The sequence below is a fragment of the Melospiza georgiana genome, chromosome 19, assembly GCF_028018845.1.
Source record: "Melospiza georgiana isolate bMelGeo1 chromosome 19, bMelGeo1.pri, whole genome shotgun sequence".
Lineage (NCBI taxonomy): Eukaryota > Metazoa > Chordata > Aves > Passeriformes > Passerellidae > Melospiza > Melospiza georgiana.
This window is the reverse complement of record NC_080448.1, coordinates 10,862,421-10,885,494: the sequence shown is the minus strand read 5'-3', so window position 1 is coordinate 10,885,494 and position 23,074 is coordinate 10,862,421. Positions and strand designations below refer to the sequence as shown.

At 45.9% G+C, this 23,074-nt stretch overlaps 2 protein-coding genes across 2 annotated transcripts; both read right to left on the bottom strand.

The window, feature by feature from the left end:
- Window positions 1-214: 214 nt before the first annotated feature.
- GDPD1 (glycerophosphodiester phosphodiesterase domain containing 1) lies at window positions 215-16,270 on the bottom strand. The gene is made up of 10 exons (XM_058037731.1): window positions 16,014-16,270; window positions 11,890-11,932; window positions 8,437-8,572; window positions 7,788-7,833; window positions 7,133-7,251; window positions 6,165-6,254; window positions 5,304-5,437; window positions 4,760-4,819; window positions 3,984-4,035; window positions 215-3,477 (listed from the first exon to the last, which is right to left on the bottom strand). Exons 1-10 carry the CDS (start codon window positions 16,147-16,149, stop codon window positions 3,355-3,357), a joined length of 939 nt encoding a protein of 312 aa, XP_057893714.1. The 5' UTR covers window positions 16,150-16,270; the 3' UTR covers window positions 215-3,354.
- A 490-nt stretch (window positions 16,271-16,760) lies between these two features.
- Window positions 16,761-22,348, bottom strand: SMG8 (SMG8 nonsense mediated mRNA decay factor). Its single transcript, XM_058037879.1, has 4 exons — window positions 20,665-22,348; window positions 19,775-19,920; window positions 18,516-19,391; window positions 16,761-17,999 (listed from the first exon to the last, which is right to left on the bottom strand). Exons 1-4 carry the CDS (start codon window positions 22,346-22,348, stop codon window positions 17,802-17,804), a joined length of 2,904 nt encoding a protein of 967 aa, XP_057893862.1. The 3' UTR covers window positions 16,761-17,801.
- Window positions 22,349-23,074: the final 726 nt, after the last annotated feature.

The following is a 23,074-nucleotide window of genomic DNA, read 5'->3' as shown; positions in this document are numbered from 1 at the left end:
ACTTGACCTTAAAACCTAATATTTCATGTAATTTAATGGCAATCCAAAATGTTTCCTCTAGGATTAGAGGAAATTTTATCCTGCTGATGATCCGAAAGGACAGAGACCTGCTGCAAGTGGAATTCCTGAGAACACCAGCTCAAACCAAGGACACTGTAAACACAAAACTCTCAGAAATGAGGTTTTTAGGGAAAGAAGTCACACCTAACAAGCATTCAGTTTTAGACCTTTTATGAGCAAAGATGTTTTAATGTGCCACATTTCAAAAGCATCAAGTCCTTCTTGACATGAAAAGAGAAATCACTGCATAGCTTTGGAGCTAGAGAGGTCCACGAGAGTTTCTGCAAATTAAAAGTGCATGAAATCCATGCAGTCATCCTTCTTACATAAACAGGGTGGAGAACACAGTGTTAAAACAATATTTAGAGTTAAAAGTACCTGAAAAGAATCTCACCTCAGAGAGAGATGAACTGAACATCCTCCTGGACAGTTGTGCAAGTTCTCAACAAAAGCTTTTCTGTACAAGTGGTTTAAAAAAAAATAAAATCACACAGCAATTCTGGAATATTCCAAACAAGATTGGAAAGAACAAATCTTCGTTTTTTAGAGTTCCCCCAAGTCCATGGTGTTTGTCACAAACAGTTATCACAGCCTAGGCCCTGTGCACTGGGGCTGGGAGTCACCCATGGGACATTTTCTGTCCCATGAGATCAGAGCTGAGCTCTTGTGTAAATCCCAGAGGTGAAGGAATAAATCCAGCTCTGGATTTATTTCCAGCTTTGTTTATTTCCATCTTTTCCAGCTCTGGAGCTTTTCCCTCCCAACCCAATTCCAGATATTGAGCAGCAGATTTGTCCAAGAGAGGTCAGTGTGTAATCAGCACAGTCAGGAGCTCCATCACATGTAGAACACTGGTGGTCTGACAAAAATAGGGTTGGGAAATGTGTTGAGAATTTAAAAAGGCAGAAATTTCCATCTCTACTACCAAATAGAGAATTAAAATGTTAAAATTAAATATAAAACACTAATTTCAGTGCCTGTGTTTTATCATTCAATGTAGAATAATGGAAAATTGATTATTTATTGAGTGTTGAGGGAAACTTGACACAAAGTAAGTCAGAGATCAAAACTGGCATTTTAAAACTTAGCTCCTCCTAACTGAAACAAATCAGTTTTAATGTGGTTTTGATATAATTTTCCAAAACCATAATTATATCTGCATCTTAATATTGGTGCATGTGTTACAAATTCAACAGCAATAAAATTGAATTTAAAAAACCCACATTGCATAAAAACTTATCTGGAGCTACAAACTGCTAATAAACCCAGATTGGGACAGAAAGGTGGAATTTTTTTTAATTTTCTGAGCTGCATGTGGAACATTTTCTATAACCATTCTGTGGCTTCTAAAAAGCAGGCAGAGCTGTGACTTGACTGATTATTAGCACTTATGTGAGCAGACAGAGCTGGTCTGAGAGGGAAACAGAAAGCTTTAGTAGTTAATAAATAATTTCATCCTTTTCCCCCCATGAACAGTTAGGAAGTTCCATTTTCCTCTCTTCCATTCAATAAGCAACAAGGCTGATTAAATTAGGAGGAAATTGAATCTGCAGTCATCCTCAGCAGGCAGATATTCCAAAGGACAACATTAACTCATCTGCCCCCATCAGCACATGTTCACTTGAATCCTAAATGCTGCAGGTTTTTTCCATTTCATCCAGACATATTCCTCAGAAAGGAGCTGTGGTGCAGAAACAAAGCCTCTCCCTGCAGATGGGTTTGGCATCCTCACAACCTCCTGACAGGCAGTGGAACAGCAAAGATGCTCCACAATTATAAATATGGCACAGCAGCCAGGGGGTGCAAAAAGAACCTCCCAAATCTGAGCTACCAAGGGGAAAAAAATTACTTAAAAATCAGTTTTTAGCACAGTGACTGCTCCTTGCTGTAAAAACACATCTGATTACTGTGTTTATTATTAAATCTGTTATTTTCACATGAAATCCCTTCAAGAAACAGACACTGCTGGACCCAAACTCTTGTTTAGAGAGAGCATCTGATGATGCAGTGCCTGAGCTCTGGACATTGGGGGTCATGAAACCACAAAATCAAAGCCCTGAAGGCCCAGCCATGCCATGAGCACCCCAAGGGCACTGCAGGCTCCAGCGTGGCTGACACTGGGGTAACTCCTGCTCACAACAGCATGGAAGCTTCCAGAAATACCTTCCTGCCTAACTGGGCTTTCCTGGCTGTTGCCAGTTGTTCCCACATCCATGCACACAAACATGATGGATACTGAATGGATTTTTGTGGAGAGAAAAGACTAAATCTATACACATTAGATTGACACTTCCTCCCTTTATAAATACACAAAAATCTGGGTGAATTCATTTAATAGGAACATTTTCATTTGTCCCTGAAACTCCTGACCAAATTTAAAATCTTCTTTGGTCCCTCACCCTAAAACACAACTTCCTGTTCATCAAGAACCACAAATGTGCAAAAGATCTTTAGGACATGGTGGAAAGGCTATTTCAAAGTGAGTGGAATCTGTACCAAGTGCAATTTTCCATCCTGGAAATCCAGCCCCTGCCATGAGAGGCAGCCAGAGGCAGGGGCAAAGCTGGACCCTGCACTGGAACTTGGTGTCAAACCCAGATCCTGATTTAAATCCTGGACCAACAGGTCACAGTGTTGCCATCACCTCAGAGAGGCTCCAAATCCAGTTCCAACTCAAGTTCAACATTATTGTCAGTGAGAATAATGGAATAAATCTGCACTGAGTTAATTCTGGCTAAAAGTGACCACCTTCACTGAGTGCACTTCACTACCTGGCCAGCCACAGAGTCTGCTTTGCTGTTTCTCCTGTGCCTGTTTTTCTTTATTTTATTTTATTTTTTTTTTTTTTCTCTAGAAGGTACCTGAAATCTAAAAGCAACACAAGAAATGCAAACACACAGGCTACACTTTCAGAAATTCTTCAGTTTCTGCTCACTAGAATATAACTGGAATAACTGACATGTCTGGACAGCTGCTTAGGAACAATTGTGACAGGTAAAATTATGCTTATTATCTACAGGAACCTTATCAGGCAACTCTCTTCCTAATCATCATCATTTGTGAAGTGTGCTGTTACTAAATGAGCTATTTACAAATGTAAACTATGTCATTAAAGTTTAAAATAAATAGACAACCTTGACATTAGGTAGTGATTTGACAACAAGGAAACAGATCATCAGTTACATCTTTCCAACAGAAATGATCTGTGCATGCTGCCCCCAATTATTTTTGTTTTAGTGAGGAAAATCCTTGGCTCACAATCTGTTCTGGAAGGACTTTCTCAGTTTTCTTCCTTCATGCTGGGTAATTATGTAAGAACTCCTTCAGTTTTGTTGGATAGTCTGTCATCACTCCAGTGGCTCCAAGATCAAATGCTCTCTTGTATTCTTGTTCTTCATTCAGTACCCAAATGTACACCTGGGAAAGGGGATACAACAACCAAGTTATTACAGGAAATAATCATTTCCTTTTTAAAAAGTGACTTTTGATCTAAATTGTTTGATCTGAGAGAGATGTTGCTGCATATTTAAAATGAGAAATGATGACACTGATGCTGGACTTTCCCCCTCACCTTCCAAAAGGGACATTTTTTAATGGTGACTCCAATTCCACTACCCCAGACTTTGTACCCTTTTAAAAGTCAGTATTATTTTGTGAAAGTCCCACATCAAATAACCAGTTTTGCAGATTTTATAGGCTTAATTTTTACTTCAAGGGATTAAAATGAAAAAACTCTTTTTTTTTTTTTTTCCCCAGGTGTACAAATCTTCCTTTGCAACCAGAAATATAACAGCAGCAGCTTTTGCTCAGGAACTAAACAGCAACTCCTGGTCCCAGAAACACAAAGAACTTGCTGTGGGGAACAGGAACCTCCTTCAAGGCTGGGTCTGTTTGAATTCTCACTTCAGCTTTCCCCACTGTACCTGGATGCCCCGAGCTGTGAGGTGATCAAACAGTGCCTTCCTCATCAGCAGCCTGAGAAAGGAGAAGGAAATTAATGAACAACTTCAGGTATATTTGGAATTTTCAGTGTCTGTTGATGACCTGCAATGAAGTTCCTATAGAGTGTGTTGAGTTTTCCACATGAGAAATCCAATCCTAGAAATTGTTCAAATAATTCAAGTATCAAGATTAAATCCAGCAGAGAAATCCTTCACCCTGCAGGGACCTTACACCTTGTCTGGTGACCCACTCTGCTTTCAGGTGAGGTTTTATCCTTCCCACCAAAAGACATAAAAATGTCCTGGAGAAATTAAACTATCAGATGTCAGAGGCAGGAGACACTGCAGTCACTGAAAAGCTGTGCCTAAATCCCCTCTGAAGCACAGATATTCTTAAAATGCAAAGTGTTCCTTGCAAGGCAAACAGTGCCTCTCCTCTGACATTATGAAACAGTCACATCCACAAAATCTGCATTCTGCATCTAATTGCATGTTAATTAGCTGAGCACAATTAAGGACAGGAGCTTAACAGACAACTGGAATAATTCCCACCTTAAAAAGCTCATGTGTATGGAAAATAAAAGCATAAAGAACACCTACATAAGATTTGAATCTGATTTATCCTGCACTGACAAAAAGCTGGAAGGAACTGAAAATATATAATGCATAGATAAACAACTAAGATTAGCTATTGCTGTGAGTCAAATGTTTATAAATATAAAAGCAAAATATAAATAAAAATCAGACAAAAATCTTACGTGTCAGCCAGCCAGATAACAAATCTCTGGCTTTTTGACATCTTCTCTGGTTCTTTCAGCCTGTTGAGGAAAAGGAAACCAAAAATTACCAGAGCACAGATTAAAATCTTAGTTGAGATGTTCCAGCAAAAGGAACATAAAGAATTAATCTTGCTCAAATTAGAGCAGCAATTTCACTGCTCAAGACAGTGACGTAGAATTGGGTTATACAAGAGAAATGAGCCACATTTAAGAGAAGCAGCAGAGATGAGAATTCTGCAGCATTTTGAGTGAAGAATGAGAAGGATTGTGAAATCTCATTTCCACTCTACTGCTGGCTTGTCTCTTGGCCCTATCAGATAAATTTGTTCTCAAGAAAAGAGGAGAAAAGAGCAATAATTTATTGTAAGTACAGAACTGCTGGGTATTACTGTGCACAGAATTCTCCCAGCAATATCCAAAAGTGCCTAAACCAGCAGAAAAGGAACCTCAGCCCCAAAAACCAGCTCAGGGAGGCCTCAGGGATCAGCTGCTTTACACTGGGGCAGCAGTGGCTGTAACTCACTTGAGGATGATGGAAGGCATGGGGATCTCAAAGAATTCCTCCTTGAAGGGAACAAAGGGCAGCAGCCCAGTGTAGAACAGGCCAAGGAGCAGGAGGACACGCTGGGCACAGAAGATGGTGGCAATGTCAGAGTTCTGCAGGAGCCACAAAAGAGATTCTCAGTTAGCTTGGTAGATTTTGACTCTGCTGCAATTCAATTTACTCATCAATGCATGGCTGAAGTGCAGCAATCACACCTGAGATGAAGCTGCTTTATGTGAATACATCTAACTGCTGTTCAGGTAGGAAATGGGGTGTTGTCCTGCACTGATAAACTGAAATAATCAACTAGACCGAACTATCAATAAGATAGATTTCACTCAGGTGCATAACTCCCTTGGATTAAGCACGATTGTAATTTAATTCTAAATTGTAAAATTCCTCAGCAGAAGGAGGAGAATGATAGCTGTGAAAGAACAGCTTTGTGCTGATGCAACTCTGTCCACTAGTGGCCACATCCATTATTTTCATGCAAAGAAACAGACAATCAGCAATCCTTGGGAAAATTGCTTTTTATCAGATGAATGATGTGCAAAAGAGGCTTCTAAGAACTCCTGGCATAGAACTGCAATGCCCTATATTTCATAAAACAAGAATAAAACATGACTAAGCTGAATTCCTCAAGTATTTTATGGCAGGGTAGAGGAGTGTTATCTGTGCTTGCCTTATTTTAGCAGAACAATCTGAGCACAGAATTTCTCACCACGAGTAGAAGCCTGGCTTAGCTGGTTAAATCTTGATTTGCAGGGTGGTTTTTTTTGGTTTTTTTTTTGTAGGATTTGTGAGCACACAGCACCAAAGCTCAGCTGGACTCAGCCTTACCTCCTTGAAACACTTGCACACAATCTCATAATTGACATTGCCCCACACGGTCAGGTGCTCTCTCTTGTAGCGACTCACCAGCTCTGAGACCTGCACACAGAAAGCACAGCTCTCACCTGCAGCCACTGGAACTGAATGCAGAATTATTGAACTGAAACTCTGCTTGCTTTGGAAATCATTGCAGGGAAGAGTTCTTTACTTTTTCACAGAATCACAGAAATTCTAGGCTGGAAGAGACCTTTAAGATCATCGAGTCCAACCCATGTTCTAACACCTCAACTAGATCATGGATGCTTTGATGAGTTCAGGACAACAGATTATAGCTACAAAAAACCCTAAACAATTCAAGGAAGCTAAATGACAAAATAATATTTTCTGGAAAGATTTCCCTCTGTGTTGAACACATCTACTCAGGTTACTTTCTACTTTCTTACTACCTACACAGGGATTTTCAGGTTAGGGTGGGTTTTTGTTTGGGTTTTGTATTGAGGTGAATCCTCTCCTTTGGTTTTGGGCACCAGGCACACTCAGAGCCCCCTGCCCACCCCACAAATTCACTTTTCAACACCCCCCAGCCCATTTTCTCCTCAACTCACCGAGTAGTTGAGGTCAGAGATGCTCACATCATCACCATCTACACAATAACATCATTTTTATGCTGCTTTGGGGAGCAATAGCCCCTAAGGAGATCCTTCCCATCAGGTACAAACCAAACAAGTCTCCAGCAGTGCTGGAGCTGTTTCTCTTCCAGATGAAGGGTCCTGAAGAGCTTTTACAGAATATCTTGCACAAGATCCCTTCTCTGTCTCCTCTATTACCTCACACAGGGAGCAGGACCCAACATGTGAAGAGTGAAGCAGTCCAAGAGCACAGATCTGGCTATCACAGACTGCCAGAACTCCAAAAAAACCCCTGGAATATCAGCAGCACTGCCCTGCCTCACTGCCAGCTCAGCAGGGCCCATGTACCTTTCTGATCAGCACATCATTGTTCATTTTGATGTCAATGTTGACAGGAGTCTCTGGAAATGCCTCAAACACCTCCTGCAGCAGTGGGATTCTGTTGTCTGTCCCCTCACACTGACTTTCTGGGGAAACAAGAAATTTCTCACTGCTGTGGCCACTTTGAACAAACCACAGATAGAAGCAGAAATGGCAGAGCACTCAACACCTTCAAACTTTATACTTTTAATAAAGTTCCAAGGATAATCACATTTTTAAACAAAAAATGACTTCATTCAGCTGTAATTAACTATGACAAGCTCATTTCCATCATGAAAATGCCCTCAGCATGCTGCACATTCAGGTTTTAACTTCATGAAATTCACTCATTATTTAGCAACAGTAGGAGTGCAGGCAACATTAAAATCCTGAAATAGCAAACACAGGCTCAGTTACCACACACCAAATGCAATGAGATTCATGTGAAAAAGACAAAATGAGAACAAAATTTCCTTCTGAACTCATGCCTACAGGAACTACTGCACTGGTTTCTACAGCCAGGGTTATATTTTTATATTTTTCTTTTGAAACTTCTTTTGTCATGATATTGAGAGAAGCAAATGCACTTTTCTAATCCCTTTGCCAAATGGAAAATTGAAACAGCGAGAGACAAACATCTCACCTTTCTGAAAGGTGACATCCAACTTGCAGAGATAGGGTGGAAGTTCCTTAAAAATAAAGAAGAATGGAGCATCAATTCAAATGCAGGGATATAATCATGACCCTCCTCCCAAAAGACCAAAAAAATCATAATTCACAAGCCACTTTCTCCTCATCCAAAAATCTGGTTTAGTAGCACCACTTTCAGTATTAATTGAACTGTTTGGCATTCTTAGATTTGTGTCACCTGTAATGGAACCAAGCAAAACTTTCCCAGATGTCTGAGAATTCTGGAAATTCCACTGAGAATTCTGAAAATTTCACTGCTGAGGCAGAGGGGATTCATCTCCCAGTTTTCCCACTGAAAATCTGGTGACACCAGGAAGAGCTTTTGTCACTCTGCCACTGGTGTGACAAACCATCCCAGCTGCAGAGCCACTGACCCAGGCTGATCCTGAGGAGTGAATGCCCTGTGGATGTGCCAGGTGTGATCTCCTGCCTGCTCAGGGAGTTTAGGGAGGGTGCTTTAGTTTAGGGTGGGTTTTTGTTTGGCTTTTTTATTGAGGTGGATCCTCCCCTTTGGTTTTGGGCACCAGGCACACTCAGAGCCCCCTGCCCACTCCACAAATTCACTTTTCAACACCCCCCAGCCCATTTCCTCCTCAGCTCACCGAGTATTTGAGGTCAGAGATGTTGACATCAACTCCTGTTGATCTCTTCAGGTTCTCATCATGGGACACAACCACTTGCTCATCCTTTGTCAGGTGACAATCCAGCTCCAGCATGTCTGTCCCCAGATTAACAGCACTGCAAGGAAAGGCTGCCCTGAGCCACTCAGGTGCTTTGTGCAGCTCCAAACCCAAAACCTTCCACAAACCAACCCACTGGAAGGGCCTTGGATGCTTTAGTGGTGCAAGGAATCCTCTCAATGCTGCTGCAAAGCAAACAGGAATCCTCACAATCTCTGCTGCAGCTGAAGCTGATGCAAGAATAAACAACATCTCTGGAAGCACAGATGGGGATTTTGGCTCTGTGTCCCAGAGGATTTGGGAAGCTCACCTGAGGATTGCAGCCTGCCAGCCCAGGATTGAGAAACCTGCTCCTAAAGATTGGGTCAGGATTTGGAGTGGGGTGTTAAGGAGCAGCAGCACATCTGCCCACTGCAGGAAGTGAGGTTGTGAAAAAAGAAATTGAATTTGTGATGAGAAACCACAAATGACAGGGGTGTGAAACCTGTTTTTTGTTTATTTTTTTACATTGATCAGGAAGGGATGGATCAGGAAATTAGCAGTGGGACTTTCAGGCTTTTGGCTGTTTTATTGGGTAGCAAAACAACCTGAAACTATTGTTTTAAGGAAAAAGTTTTAATTTAAATGAAAAAGGAAAGAAACCACTAAACATCCAGTCACAGTTTTCAAAGCAAAATAACTATTCCTGGTCCAAGCCACTGCTTTGAAAAGTTCTAATCCAACCCCAAATGCACTCCATGGTAGTTTGGTTCATAGGAGGAGCAAGGAAAGCAGAAAATAATAATGATATTGATGGAAATAAGAACAGGAAACCTCACACCAGAACAACAACAAAAAAAAAGCTGCAATGAGCAGTGAATTGCTCATTTGACCAGAAAAGAGGTGTCATTCTAGCAGACAGATAAAAGTCTGAACCCTTCCTTCAAAACCTTTTTATCCCCCTCTGAGCAAACCCACAGCACCTGTGAGCTGTGCCCACCTGGGACCCAAAGCTCTGGAAATTCAGTCACAGCCTTTTCCTTCTGGGCTTTACTGGCTGCTGAACACAGCCCATGGACATCCACTAATGTGGTAACAAACCAAAAAATAAATCAGAACACACTCCCCAAAGTGGTTAAAACAATTTCTGGTCCAGCTGGGATAATGATCAAGGAGGGCTGTCAAATTAAAGCCAATTTGTGAACTGTTTGCCAGTGCTGCTAATTAAGAATTAGGAGAGGAACAAAATCCTGTTACATATGGAGGAATCACAGGCTGTACTGGGTGATTTTTTCCTCCTGAGGGAAAGCAACTCCAAATCTGCTGCAGGAGATTTGCCAGATCTGTAGCTGTTCCCATGTTTTATCATTGCACCAGCAGATTTTATTAGCAATATTTCTTGCTTAAGAATCAGGGCTGATGCTGCATGGCAAGGGGAGAACAACAACTTTCCTTGTGAGCAGATTTGAGGCTTTGCCAGGCCCTTACAAGCAGCTCAGTGCTCAATGAGCTTCCTCAAGTGCTGAGCTGGCCCAGCTGGAATCAGTTTGTTCTGTCAGACCCACACTGCTCCAGAGAAGGCTCCAGATTCACAACATCATTGTGGATTCAGATCCAACTGCTCCAGAACTCAAGCTGTGAGGTAGGCTTGCATTTGTCAATTAGGGTGAGAGTGCTCCTGCTTAAAATCTGTTGTTTTATAATCTAAACACAGCACAGAAGCATTTAAATATGGTAGAACAAGATTATAACCCTCCCCCCATCTATTATACATTTTACCCAGTAAAACAAAACTAAAAAAAAAAGATTGTCTTTGGTACAAAAAGCTTCTCATTTCCTTGCAGAATATTTGTAAATTAAACAGTATAGAAACTGAAATTGCCAATAAATGTCTCCTCCCCCCATACAAACATTCTCCTCTGGATTCAACTACAGCAAGAGGCAAATATTCCTGCTTGTGCAAACCTGCAGGAACAGCTCCTGCAGACACACCCTGTCTGGCTTCACACAGAATCTGATGGATTATCATTGATCAGCTCCTATCAGCTCTTTGAGCCAATCCTGACCATTTTTCACCAGCCAAAACACTGATTTTCTACCCCTTTTGCTGCTTTACTTGTGAAGATGGGAATGAGCAAATGGGATGGACAAAGCCTTGACCCCTTCCCAAAAGGAGCCAGAAAATTTCTACTCCTAACAGGAGGAAATTGCTTCCTGCAGAGCTACCCTGGCTCTCCTTGATGAACTTTGCTACTGGCAACTGCTGTGGGTTCAAAATCTGCATTTGTCCCACCACAGCTCTAAAATAATTAAAATGGGCAGAAGAAAGTCAGAAAAACTCATCACAAAATGTATTTCCCCCAGCACAGTCCTTTCTCTAAGTATTACTGCTTATTTCTGGGAATAAAATAAAAATAGATTATGGAGTAACTTCCATTGCAAGAGCTCTTTGTGTACAGAATGATTATGTATGACATTAAATGAAAATTAAGAAATGGTTCAAAAAAAAGGAAGAAGCACTTTCAGAAAGTCTGGTAGCAGACTTGAAAAAAGGCAGGCCAGCAGGAAAAAAAAAACCAAACAAAAAGCCACAGAAAACTATGCTGAGCTTCCATGGAGATAGAAAATAGTGCAGGACTTTCTTTTCTTTGCTTGGGAGAGCTGGCACCCCTCAGGCTGCAGGGACACAGCAAACTGATGAGGCTCCTGAGCACAAAGCAAACCAGAAAAACCCCCAACAAAACAAAGAGGAGCCCACAGAATGTGGTCCCTTCTGAGCAGCAGCTGGAGTTTTAGATTTGCTGCTTCTTCAAATGCCTTTGAGAACCTTGTTAAAATTCACTACTTAAATGTTAAAATTCACTACCTTAAATGTTAAAATTCACTACCTTAAATGTTAAAATTCACTACCTTAAATGTTAAAATTCACTACCTTAAATGTTAAAATTCACTACTTAAATGTTAAAATTCACTACTTAAATGCTGGAGGCTTTAGAGGCTTTCTGGTCCCAGCCCCATTTTAAACCCTGAGTAAGAGGCTTTCACACATTGCATGAGTGCAGGGAAAACCATCAACAGCAGCATTTTCTGCTTTATAGTGATAAATTAATTAATGGCAGTAATCACCACCAGGCACAGCATTGTTTGCTGGTTTAGCACAGCTCAGGCCTCAGGGGTTGTTTCCATTTGTTACTGAGCACAGACCATAATTTGTGGTATCCCAAGTCCTTCTGGTGGAACTGGAGTGGATTTGGCAATCCACAGAGTTATCCAGAGGAGAGCTGATTTCAGAAATGGGACACAAAGAACTGAGGAATTCCCACCTCCCTTGGTGGCTTCACTCACTAAAGACACTGAGAACACCTAAGTCAGATATTCTCATCCTTCTGTACTCACTGGTGAAAGGCTGCCATTGTGTTCTCCAGGTTCTCTCCAGCACCTGCAGAAACAACAAAAATAAAACTTAAACAAAATCCTTTTCCTCCCCTCAACCCCACTGAAAATAGAATTAAAAACTAGCAGGTTTTAAAATATACATATTTTGAGAAATGAGATGAAATCCTCATGAATCAGAAATCTTTGTTGCCACCAATGTCCTGGACAGACACAACCTTCTCCAAGTTAAAAAAGAACTTCTCTTGGATTTGTGTAACACTTAGAATATTCAAACCAAAGTGTTTGTTTTACCAGAGGTATTTAGTTAGAACAATAAACCCCACAGGCACAGGGAAATTACATGCAAAAATGGAGCTGAGAGTGGTGGGAAGAGTAACAAGAGAAAAAAAATAACCAAAAAAGCAATGAATTAAATCACCCAAGGCATTCTAAAGCTGACACTCCCTAAATGTATAACCCAGCTGGGGTGACATAGGTGACAACCTCTTTGTTCAGTGCAAGGAGCACAAATCTGTCAATACAGGTTTGTGCTGCAGGAGAAAGGAGCTCTCACACACCAGGAATCAAACACACATCCATTCAGTTAAGAAATGAAAGGACAAGCAAATTTAATTTTCTCTCAGGCAGGATTAAATTCTGCAAGTCCTAAGCCAGCAATCTCTGCATAAAAATCTTTGAAAATCAGCCTGATTAGGGACTGGAAAAGGTTGTTCCTCAGAAAATAGGCAACATTATAGACTGGCAAACAAAACAACCTCGGGAGGATCCACGTGCTGATGAAGATATCTATGCAAATTTCAGCTGCTCTCAGACAGCAATGAATGACAGACTTTGTAAACAGCAATTATAAGAGCTCCAATTAAGGCCTTGCCTATTAACAAGACCTCACCAGGACATACTTACCTAAACCTGTGCTCAGTTACTTAATTAAAGCAATGCACGAGCACCAATTTAAAATTGTTGTTCTCAGGCAGGCGTACAAAATGGAAGACTTAGAAGCATGATGACAAAAATCTGCAGGGTTTAATGTAAAACAATATGGTGAGCCCACAGCAGCTCCTGTGATCAGATATTCACCATTCTATGGGATTTGATTGCAGAACTGGGAGTTGGCTGAGCAGCAAAAGGGACAAAGGAGAGCAGGAGAACCTCATGGTGCCCATCTGGTGATTGCCTAACAAATGGGAATCCCCTGCACAGGGCCTGGCTGATCAGTTACAAATTAACTGCAATAATTATTGAGGGTTTTAGATAACTTATCAGCTGGGGCAATCCAGCCCATACATCCTGAACGGGGAGGGAAGGGCCCAAACACCCGAGTCAAGTCTTCCATTTGTGAGCAAAGCAAGAGCAGCCTGACATTCCTGGGCAGAAAGTTCCAAAGATGAAAGTTTCAAGTGGCTGAAGTGACAAATCACATGGCAGGGAGGTGGTCAAGGGCCAGGGATGGTGACAGGTCAGGGTGCTGAGTCAAATGCCTGACTTGGAGCATTTCAGGGAAATGAGGAACAAAGTTGAGAGATCAGCTGAAAGAGGAATTCTAAATCAGCCACCACACGCAGAAAGGGGAACTACATGAGTTATTGGATAAAAGTAATTTTTCTCCCAGAAAAGTGAGAAGGCTGGGCTGACCAAAGGGCTGCTGGCACTTCCCCAAAGACATTTCCAGCTCCATGGGCCCAGTCCCTGTGAGGAACAGACCTTGCCCAGCCCAAATGGCACAGCCAGACATGAGGAGGGCACCAATTCCCCCTCTGCAAGCACCACCAGGGCCAAGAGGGAGCCAACACCCAGCACTGCCTCAAGGAGCTGACCCTCGAGGAGGTTTTGGGGCCAGCAGGTCAAGGGGGGGATGGTTCCCCTCTGCTCAGCACTGCTGGAACCACACCTGGAGCACCAGGTCCAGTTCTGGGCTCCAAAGCACAAGATTGACCTAGATCTACCAGAGTAAATCCAAGGAGGGGCTGTGAAAATCAGGGATGAGAGGATGAGGGTGCTGGGATTGTTTTGTCTGGATCCTACACATGTAAATACTGGATGCAAGGGAATAAAGACTCGGGCAAACTCTTCTTGGTGGTGCTCAGGGAAAGGACAAGAGGAATAAGAACAGGTTTAAATACAGGAAATTCAGTTTATAAATGTAAGAAAACCTCCCTTGTTTTGTTGCAAGAGTAGCCAAACTTTGGAGAGGTTGTGGAGGCTCCATCCCTGGATGTATTCACAACCTAACTGGACCAGGTCCTGGTTAACCTGCTCTGATTAGATGCAATCTCCAGAGGTGCCTTCCAATGTGAATTATTCTGTGTAAAAACCATCCTGCTACCCTCTCTGAGAGACCCTGCAACCCAGGGCTGCTGGCATCGGCACAGGACTCCAACACAGAATATCAGGAGTCAATAATTGCTCTCAGAAATGACCATTTATAAAATTATGCAGACACGAAGAAATAATTCAGGCATGATTCTACAAAGTGAGGTGACAAAATGCTTGAATGAAAAAGCAAGATAAATCAAGACTTAAAAACTTGACTGCACAAGGTTTGATCCCCAGAGAGGAAAAAGCCAAACGAGTTAAGCTAATTGGAGTAATGCAACAGGAAACCTGACACTGAGTCTGAAGCTACAGCGTGACTAAAGCCGGGAACTCGAGTCCCGCAGGAATTTATGTTGCAGGGTAAACACCGAGGACAGCAAAGCACGAGGGATCTTCAGCCTCAGATGGGCAAAAAGCTGCTGCAACGTCCGGGGCTGCCCTCCTGCCTCGGGTGGATTTCACAGGAACGATTCTCAGGCTGTGGACTTGGAGTGGCTGAGGAATAATCCTGCCTTAAGCGAGGCTTTCCTGCAGTTCCGATGGAGCTTAGAGCGACCGGCCCGAGCCCTCGCATTCCAGGCTCGGGGCTGCGGATCTTGACTGAGGTGCTTGCAAAGGAGCGAGAACAGAGGATTAAGGGATCATTCCAAGTTCCAACAAAGTCGCCTGCGAGCTTTTAACAGCTTACAAATAAACCAAACCCAACTAGGAAACCCTTAAAATTGAGAATCTTTTCTTTTCGCTGAAGGAAAAATATAACTACCAAGTAACAGATAATACAGGTAGTCCACACAAAGAGCTACATTTTAAGGTATACTTAAAGCTGTAGTTACAAAGAATCTTAAACTGCCAAATGAAGTAAATGAAAGAAGCGCCAGGAATAAAATCATTACGAGATCAGCTCCAATTTTTATATTATGATAATTCAAGACAACAGCATTTGTTAAGGACCACTGGCTAAAACTGTGATCAACCCCTGCATAAACTGGCACTAAGTTTGATGTTGAAAACTGTTTAAACTCAGCACCAGACACCTCTGACACAAAATATCAAAAAATATTTACTAGCAAACTAGCTATTTTCAAAAATTAGGTGAGGCAGCGTGGAAGAGCACAGAACTGATCTCTACACAACAGGAAGACACACCTTGCTGCATTTCCCCCTCCCAATGCTTTGGAATAGGTGGGAGAAACTTAAAAGCCTATTTTAGACAGAATCAACGTGCCTGACTTTCAAATGCAAGAGGGTTTTACCAGGGCACTGAGCCATTCACTGTCTGCCTGCAACACCGAGGGGAACAAGAACAGAGTCACAGCAAATCCTGAAAGCAGCAAGCAAAGAAAACAGGAGGGCAGAGGCAAGAAAATTGCTCTCTTGTACCTGACCTAAGCAACAGCCAGACGCCCATCTGGCTGGGGAGAGAAATACCAGGATACAGAATCGTCAGAAAGGAGGAAAAAAAAAAAAAAAAAAAAAAAAAAAAAGTAGGAAAAAAAGCTGATTTTCGACTGGCGCGGTTGGACTTCGGAGATTAATTCCGCGTGCTGAAGCGAGGCACTGGTCAGCAGGTGGCACCTAAAATTAGGCTGAGGGAGGAAGGTTTAAAGGGAGCCCCTGCAAGGCACGGACACCGCGCAGCCCCTCACGAGCTTCCCGCGCCCGGGGGCCCGAGCAGAGCCCCAGGGTCGTGAGGGAGCAGCGCCCGCGGGCCCGGAGCGCCCAGAGCCGGGCTGGGACCGTCCCTCAGGAGCGACAGAGAGCAGCGAGGCTCCCGCATCCCCTCCCCTCCATCCCCGCAGCCCCTCACTCACCGCCGCGGTGCGAGATGTGCCGGCAGCGAAAGCGCTGCCGCTTGGGCCGGTGGAGCAGCCCCGGGCACTTGAGGAGAAGCGCGGAGGTGAGGACGTATCCACCCAGCGTGGAGAGCACGTAGAGCGTGGCCGACATCCTGCACCTGTCACCGGCCGCCCCGGCCCGTCCTGCCGCGCTCCGTGTCCGTGTCCCAGCCCGCGGGCGGCTCGCAGCGAGGCGGAGCCGCTGCGGGACGCGGAGGCTCCGAGGCAGCGGCGGCGGCGGCTCTGAGGGAGCGCAGCCTCTGCGCCCGCGCAGCCGCCCCGGCACCGCCAGGAGCGCAGCGCGCAGGCGCGGCGGCCCCGCGCCCTTCCCTTCCCTTCCCGCCCGTGAGGGGCTGCCCGCAGCCGCCGCTGCTTCACAATCGCTCCGAGGGTAATTCCCAATTAAACGCTTTAATTCCCAACCGAGCCGTGCCGGCTATCTGCTGGCAGGTGGAGGGATGTGTGTTCCACACCCCCGCCCAGCGCCCGCCTCATGGGCGGAGCTGTCACGGTCAAAAAGCACTCCGCAAGTACTGTGGGGAAATTCTCAATTATATGCTTTTATTTTCCACCTGGCTGTGCCGGCTCCCTCCTCACAGGTGGAAGGATGCGTTTCCCACACCCAGTTCCCCAGAGAAGTCGTATTCCAAGGAAGGGACGTGTTTTCCCCCATCCAGCCCCTCAGACCCGTCAAATTCCAAATGGCAGGGATGCTCTTTCCCCACATACCCCCTCAGAGGTCATAAAATCATAGTCCAACCCCTTATATCGTATTCCAAACAGGAGGGATGCATTTTCCACGCCCAACCCCTCAGAGATATCACATTCCGGATGCAGGGATGTGTTTTCTTCATCCATCCCCTCAGCGATGTCCAAATGGAAGGAATATGACATTTCCCACATCCAGCCCCTGAGAGATCACAGAATCATGAAATGCTTGGAAAAGATCTTTTAAGACCATCTAACCCCAACCCTAATGTTGTATTCCATATGAAGAGATGTCTTTTCCTCTCTTCCTCAGCCAGCCCCTCACAGATGTCGTATTCTGAGCAGAAACCAGGTCTCAGCTCCGGTCATGTAGTGTAATTACCATACTATAGCAAACTGGCAAATTAAATTTTGTGTGCATGCTAATTAGAAACAAATATTCTAGAAATTAAATTAGGTCTCGGCATACAGCCTTACATCTTACCTCAGTTAAAAGTCGATTTACTGTGGCTGATTTTTTGGCACTGAGAGTCACTTGATACAGGTGAGCACAGTTTCTGGCTTTGCTGTTAATATACATCAGAACTGCAGTATATTTTTTTTTTAAGACAAAATTATTTCTCCTATCATCACATTAAAAGCATAACTTACATACAAACAGCTTGTTCAGAAAAATATTTTGCTCATCTTTGCCTCAATATGACAAAGTAAACTCTTGATTTCAGGCAGTGCTAATTTTTTAATATTCCTAAACAGGTATATAAAATACAGGATGGGAAAAAGCACTGTCATCAAAACATTTAGTAATACAAGATCAGCACTTTACGAAAACCAGCTTTTATTTTTTACAAATGAAAACTTAATAAATGGAAAATTTACATGTCTCAGATCCCTTTTCCTGCTTTGATATCAACTTTATTTCCAATCTCACCGCATTCCAGTGAAATACAGTGGGGGCTTCACACAATTGCAGTGACAACAGTTGGGTAACCAAAACCCACGAGCTGGATTGAAGACAGCCTTCTTAAACTCAAACAGAGCTACCCAAAACCATTCTCATTGTGTGATTGCTTTCAGGATTCCTCGGAGAACCTTGTAGCTCATTAACTGTTGGCTTTCTTTGGGAGGGAAGCAGGGCCCCCTCTCTGTCACGTAGGCGTAGGGAAACCTCAGCACCCAGAGTCCATCAGAGGGAAGGGTGATTTCCTGCTTCTCGGGGTAAAATATAGGGCAGGGTGGTGGTCCTGGCTGAACCTAAAGGCAAAAGGAAACGTGAATAGGTAATCAAACATCATTACTACCTTAAAAAGTAATAGAATGCAAATGGAGTTTTTTTTTTTTCAAATGTGTATTGAAAGAAAAATAGAAGAAACGGTGAAGAATTCTCCAACTAGGAAAACCAACATTTTTTCACGTCTTAAATTCAAATTGTAACTACTAATAATAATTAAGCAATGAGTCACTGGTTTTCTCCATGACATTTAAAATGACAAAGTCATTCTTAAAGAGTCACTGTTAGCTTTTTTTTTTTTTTTTTAATAGCAGGGAATGCCAATAACTCATCCTTGGTAAAATATTTTTGTGTATTTACTTTATACAAAGTATAAATTTTAAAGTGTAAGAAATCACAAGTGCTTATGTAACAGATACTTTGGAAACAAGTGTCTGGGCTGAAGTTGGCGTGAGTTGGAGTTTCTTGACACCGTTTTAATTAATGTTTCCCCAACCAGCCGTGCCTCTCTGCTCCCAGATTCCCTCTGCACTCCCTACCTGAGGGGTCAGGGTGATCTGCAGAGGAGCATCAGGAACCACCACGAAGAGCCTCATGAACTGGGCGTAGTGGGGCTTGAGGCCGCGTCCCTGCGTCGAGGACAGGATGTACAGGGGCATGTCGGAGTTGAGGGCTTTCAGGGCCGACTCCTTCGGCCCCCCTCCCATCACCTTCATCACCTTGTCAGGCCCCGAGCACATGAACCTCCTCCCTCGTGCATCTTCATACTCAAAGCCCACAAAAGCCCGAGCGATGTCGTCCCTGCGCCGGCCTCTCCCCATCACCACGGCGCTCCTTTTCCCAGGAACAGCCTTGTTGGGAGCAGGCCAGGAATTGGTGTCTAAGTCTCCTTCATCTTCAGTTCTGGTCCTGATGACAATGTCCCAAGGCATTAAATAGTTTGTCCCCGGGATAAAACCCTGTTGATCTAAGCCTGTGTGGAAGTTGTAAGCCTTAGCAGGCCCCAGCTTGACCAGTGACCAGCTGGAGAATTTGGGCAGAAGGCCTTTGGGGCAGTTGGAATGGAGCATCCCGGGCAGGTACTCGACAGTGGACGCCTGGCGATCCACCAGGCTCGGCCTCTTCTCGCCCTTGGAGTCCCCGCTCTGCCCGTGGCTCTCTGCGTTGTCCCCTGCACCCTGGGCATCGGGTGGGTAGGTGCCCAGGCTGCCCGTGGACTGGCCCAGGCTCAGGGCTAAGCTCAGGCCTGTGCTCTCTCCCTGAGTCTGAGGCTCCTTCTCTTTGAGTTTCTCCATCTCGCCCTCCGGAGGGGCGGGCGATGCCTCGTCCCGAGCAGGCGCTGGGTCAGGTGTGCTTGGCTGGAATATGGGGAAGTTGATGTGCTCCAGTTTCCCACAGCACTTCTCTTCCAGCAGCTGCGAGAAAGAAAAGGTGGTTTAGTATCCACCCTGAGATGAGGGAGCTCAGAGTCACAACATCCAGCAGCTATAATTAAGATACAAGAGGTTTGCACCACGTGAGAACCAAAGCAGCGATGGGAACACGGCCCACAGACCTGATTATTTAGAATTCACATGGACCAACATATTCAAAGTGTAAACAGCTGCATAAACTGGTGCTCCTGTGTGTGTGGTAAAGACTGGAACTGCCCATCCTGGTCAGCCCATTTCTGCTCCCAGAAATGTCTCCCCCAAGCAAAAAGTTGGTAAGGTTAAGAGGAAACTTGTGGTCACTTCAGAATACAGACTGTGCAGCTGGAACAAAAGCACTGCTGGAAGCACCAAGAGACCTGAATTACCTGGTAAAAGTCATAATTGGCTGCTTTGATATCAAAGGGGTCCTCCCGAGGAGCTTGTTTCCTTCCACAGTTGCAGGCACCAGTGGAACGAGCCCGGCTGTTGTGGTACAGAATTGGGGGATTTCTGTCTGCTTCTGGCTTTTCCCCTAAAAGCAAAGTCAATCAGACCTTGGGCAAATTGCTCACCATTCACAACTTTCTTTATTCCCTTCATCCATTGCTCCCTCCCTGCTATACACAAATACAAAATGTTTGTCAAGCAACTCCTCCCTTTCCCACTTTTAATATTGCAAAGTTCCAGTGGAGGTTTTACCACTAAACCAAATCTTATTTGTTTTTACAACCTCTTCCTGAAGGCTCAAAGTTCTTCTGCCTGCAATAAACTTGCAGAAGTCAGTTTTGACTCCCTGATCAACCAGGTCATTTAAAGCAAAGGGGGATGCTTATGCTTTTTAGAGAATTTTGTTCTTACACTCCTCTCATTAGGAGGACTCCAGTGTAATTGCTTTTAGCTGGTAAGACAGAATCAGAGTTACTACTAAAATCAGAAAATCAGAGTAAGAGTTGCTACTAACAGCGGACTGGCTCCTAAACTCAGCATAAAGGAAACCTGCACATCAGCTCTGCTATGATCCCGCTGTAGAGATGATCACAGAATCATCTGGAGTGGAAAAGACCTCTGAGATGATCGAGTCCAACCTTTGCCTGGTCACCACCTTGTCAATCGGAGCACAGCACCGAGTGCCACACCCAGTCCTCGAACACCTCGCTTTAAAGCTGCAAACTTTCACCTCCCACAACACTTCAGAGCCAGTACTTTCAGCCTAAGACATTTTAACACAGATACAAAAACTGAACCATGAAACCAAAGCACGAGTGAGCACCTTTACCTGCTTTGGGGAGCAGATGGAACTTGTGCACGCAGTGCTGGTCCGTCAAGCTCCGCTCCTCGCAGAGCTGGTGCCCGTTGCTCCAGAACTTGTAGCAGTCCTCGTTGAGCTGCATGGCGTATTTGTGGAAGGCCGGGCCCCGGGCGTGCTGGCTGTACACGCGCAGGGCCTGGGCCAGCTGGTTCTTGTGCACTGTCATGGTGTAATTGTGGGGCAGGTTGGACTGGTAGGCGCTGTGGGCCATGGGCAGAGCCTTCTGGCAACGGTTTTCGGAGAACTTGGTGTCTATGTCTAAGTAGCCCTCCAAAACTTTGATGCTGCTCATGATTTTTGAGCTCAGCTCGCCGCAGGTGGGGTCATTGTCCTTGCCTTCAATGGTCACTTCATAGAGTTTTAGAGCAGCTGCCACCCACTTCTGGTAGGTTGGGAGCTCAAAGTGAGAGGGCTGCGGGTTCCTCCCCACGCTGTCTTCAAAGCCCTTCTTGCTGAGCACCAGCTCCACGTGCTGCCACAAGAACTCCTTGAGGGTGCAGTCCACGAGCTGCCCAGAGGAGCTGGAGCTGGAGCTGCTGCTCTCTGCATGGAAGGAGAGCTGCTGCCGGCCGTGCCTCATCATCTGATACCTCCTGGGTCCCGACAGGGTGGGAGCCAGCAGCGAGTCAGTCTCTCTCATGGTGCAGTTGCTCCGGAGCTGGTCGAGAAGCATGGCCACGGGATCATCTCCATCCTGGGGCCCTCCAGCCACGATGTACACGAACGCCTGGTTGGCGGGCACGGTGAACAGGCAGTTGATGCTCTGGTTGGTCAGCACGCGGCTCTTGCGGAAGATGCGGTAGATCTGATCCTCCAGAGCGTGCTGCAGCCTCCTCTTGGGGGAATGCTTCTTGGGGGGTGGCTTTTCCAGGTGACCACAGGGGTCCTGACCCCTGCTCGGCAGCGGATCCACCTTCAGAGCCCCGTTGAGCTGGAAGAGGAAGAGGAGGCGTGGAGGGCATGGCCTGCAGTTGAGCTTCCACTCCTTGCCGACAGGACAGTCCTTGATAGCAGCTTTCAGCGAGGGCAGCACCTTCTGCCGCAGCCCATCCAGCGCCCTGAACACGCGGTCGTAGGTGATGTCGAAGGAGCAGGTGGGATGCACCAGCAGCAAGATGTGGCACACGGAGAACAGGTACAGGAGGCTCAGGCAGTGCAGCTTCTCCTGGTGCTTCCAGAACTCGTGCGCCTCGGCGTGGGGCAGCGGGGCCGGGCCTCCGGAGGGGTGCCCGGGCCCGGCCTCTCTGTTCTCGGCGGCCGCCAGGTCCCCGCAGGCGCGCAGCAGCTGCGGCGTGTCGCAGATGGAGGTGAGCACCAGGTACAGCACGCGGCTCTCCTGGCTGTAGTACGCCTGCAGCTGGTTGTAGTCCTTGGTGGCCGGGTCCCCGTCCTGCCCCGCGGCGCCGTCCGCCAGCTCGGGATCCTCCTCGGGGAAGAGCGGGAACACCTGCCGGTCGCACACGGTGCTCACCAGGGCCTCCTTCTCGGAGCAGAGCTGCAGCGCGGTTTTGCCGAAGATGCCCACCACGCACACCTCCTCCTCGCCGCCCGCCGCGCCGCCCGCCTCGGCCGCCAGCAGCAGCTCCCGCAGGCTCATGGGCCCCACGGCCGTGCCCATGGCCCCGGGCGGCCCGGCCCCGGGCAGCGGCATCGCTCCCGGCCCCGCTCCCGGCTCCGGAAGCGGCGGAGCCCCGGCCCCGGCCCCGCGCATGAGCGGCCCCGCCCCGGAGGGCGCGGACACGGGCACGGGGGGCGGGCGCTGCGGGGCGGGACCGAGCGGAGGTGACGGCGCGGTGGGCACAGCACGGCGGGGACAGCACGGCGAGCATCGCTCCCGGAGTGACAGCACCGCGGGCACCGCGGGTCCCCATGGTCCCCGAGGATGGGATCCGCACGGCCGGCAGTGACAGCACAGCGATCACTGCTGGTCCCCATCGCTGCCGAGGAACAGCCGGGAACACCGCGGGCACCGTGCCCAGATGCCGGGCAGGGCTGTGCCACCACTCTGCCCTGGTCCTGGGTTGTATCGTGAGCTAAACCGCGCTACAGGCACAACCTCTGCCCACCCCATGACTTGGACTTGGAAGGAAGTTTTGAGTTCCTCGCCTTTAAGCAGTGCAGCCTTTTAATCGCGATCAGCCAGCAGCGATACACAGTACAAGGTCCTCTGACATTTGCAGCCACAGGCTCTCCAAACAAAACTGTTTTGTTGAAGCTTGCAGCTTTCCACTTTAATGACATTAGTGCATTAAACTGTTGTTTTTTTCTTTGAAAGTGTACAAATACCGTCAAGTTATTTTTTGTTAAAAAAAGATATAATAATACTGAATTTCAGCAAATACATATTTGTATGACAAGCAGCACCAGTGCTAGGAAT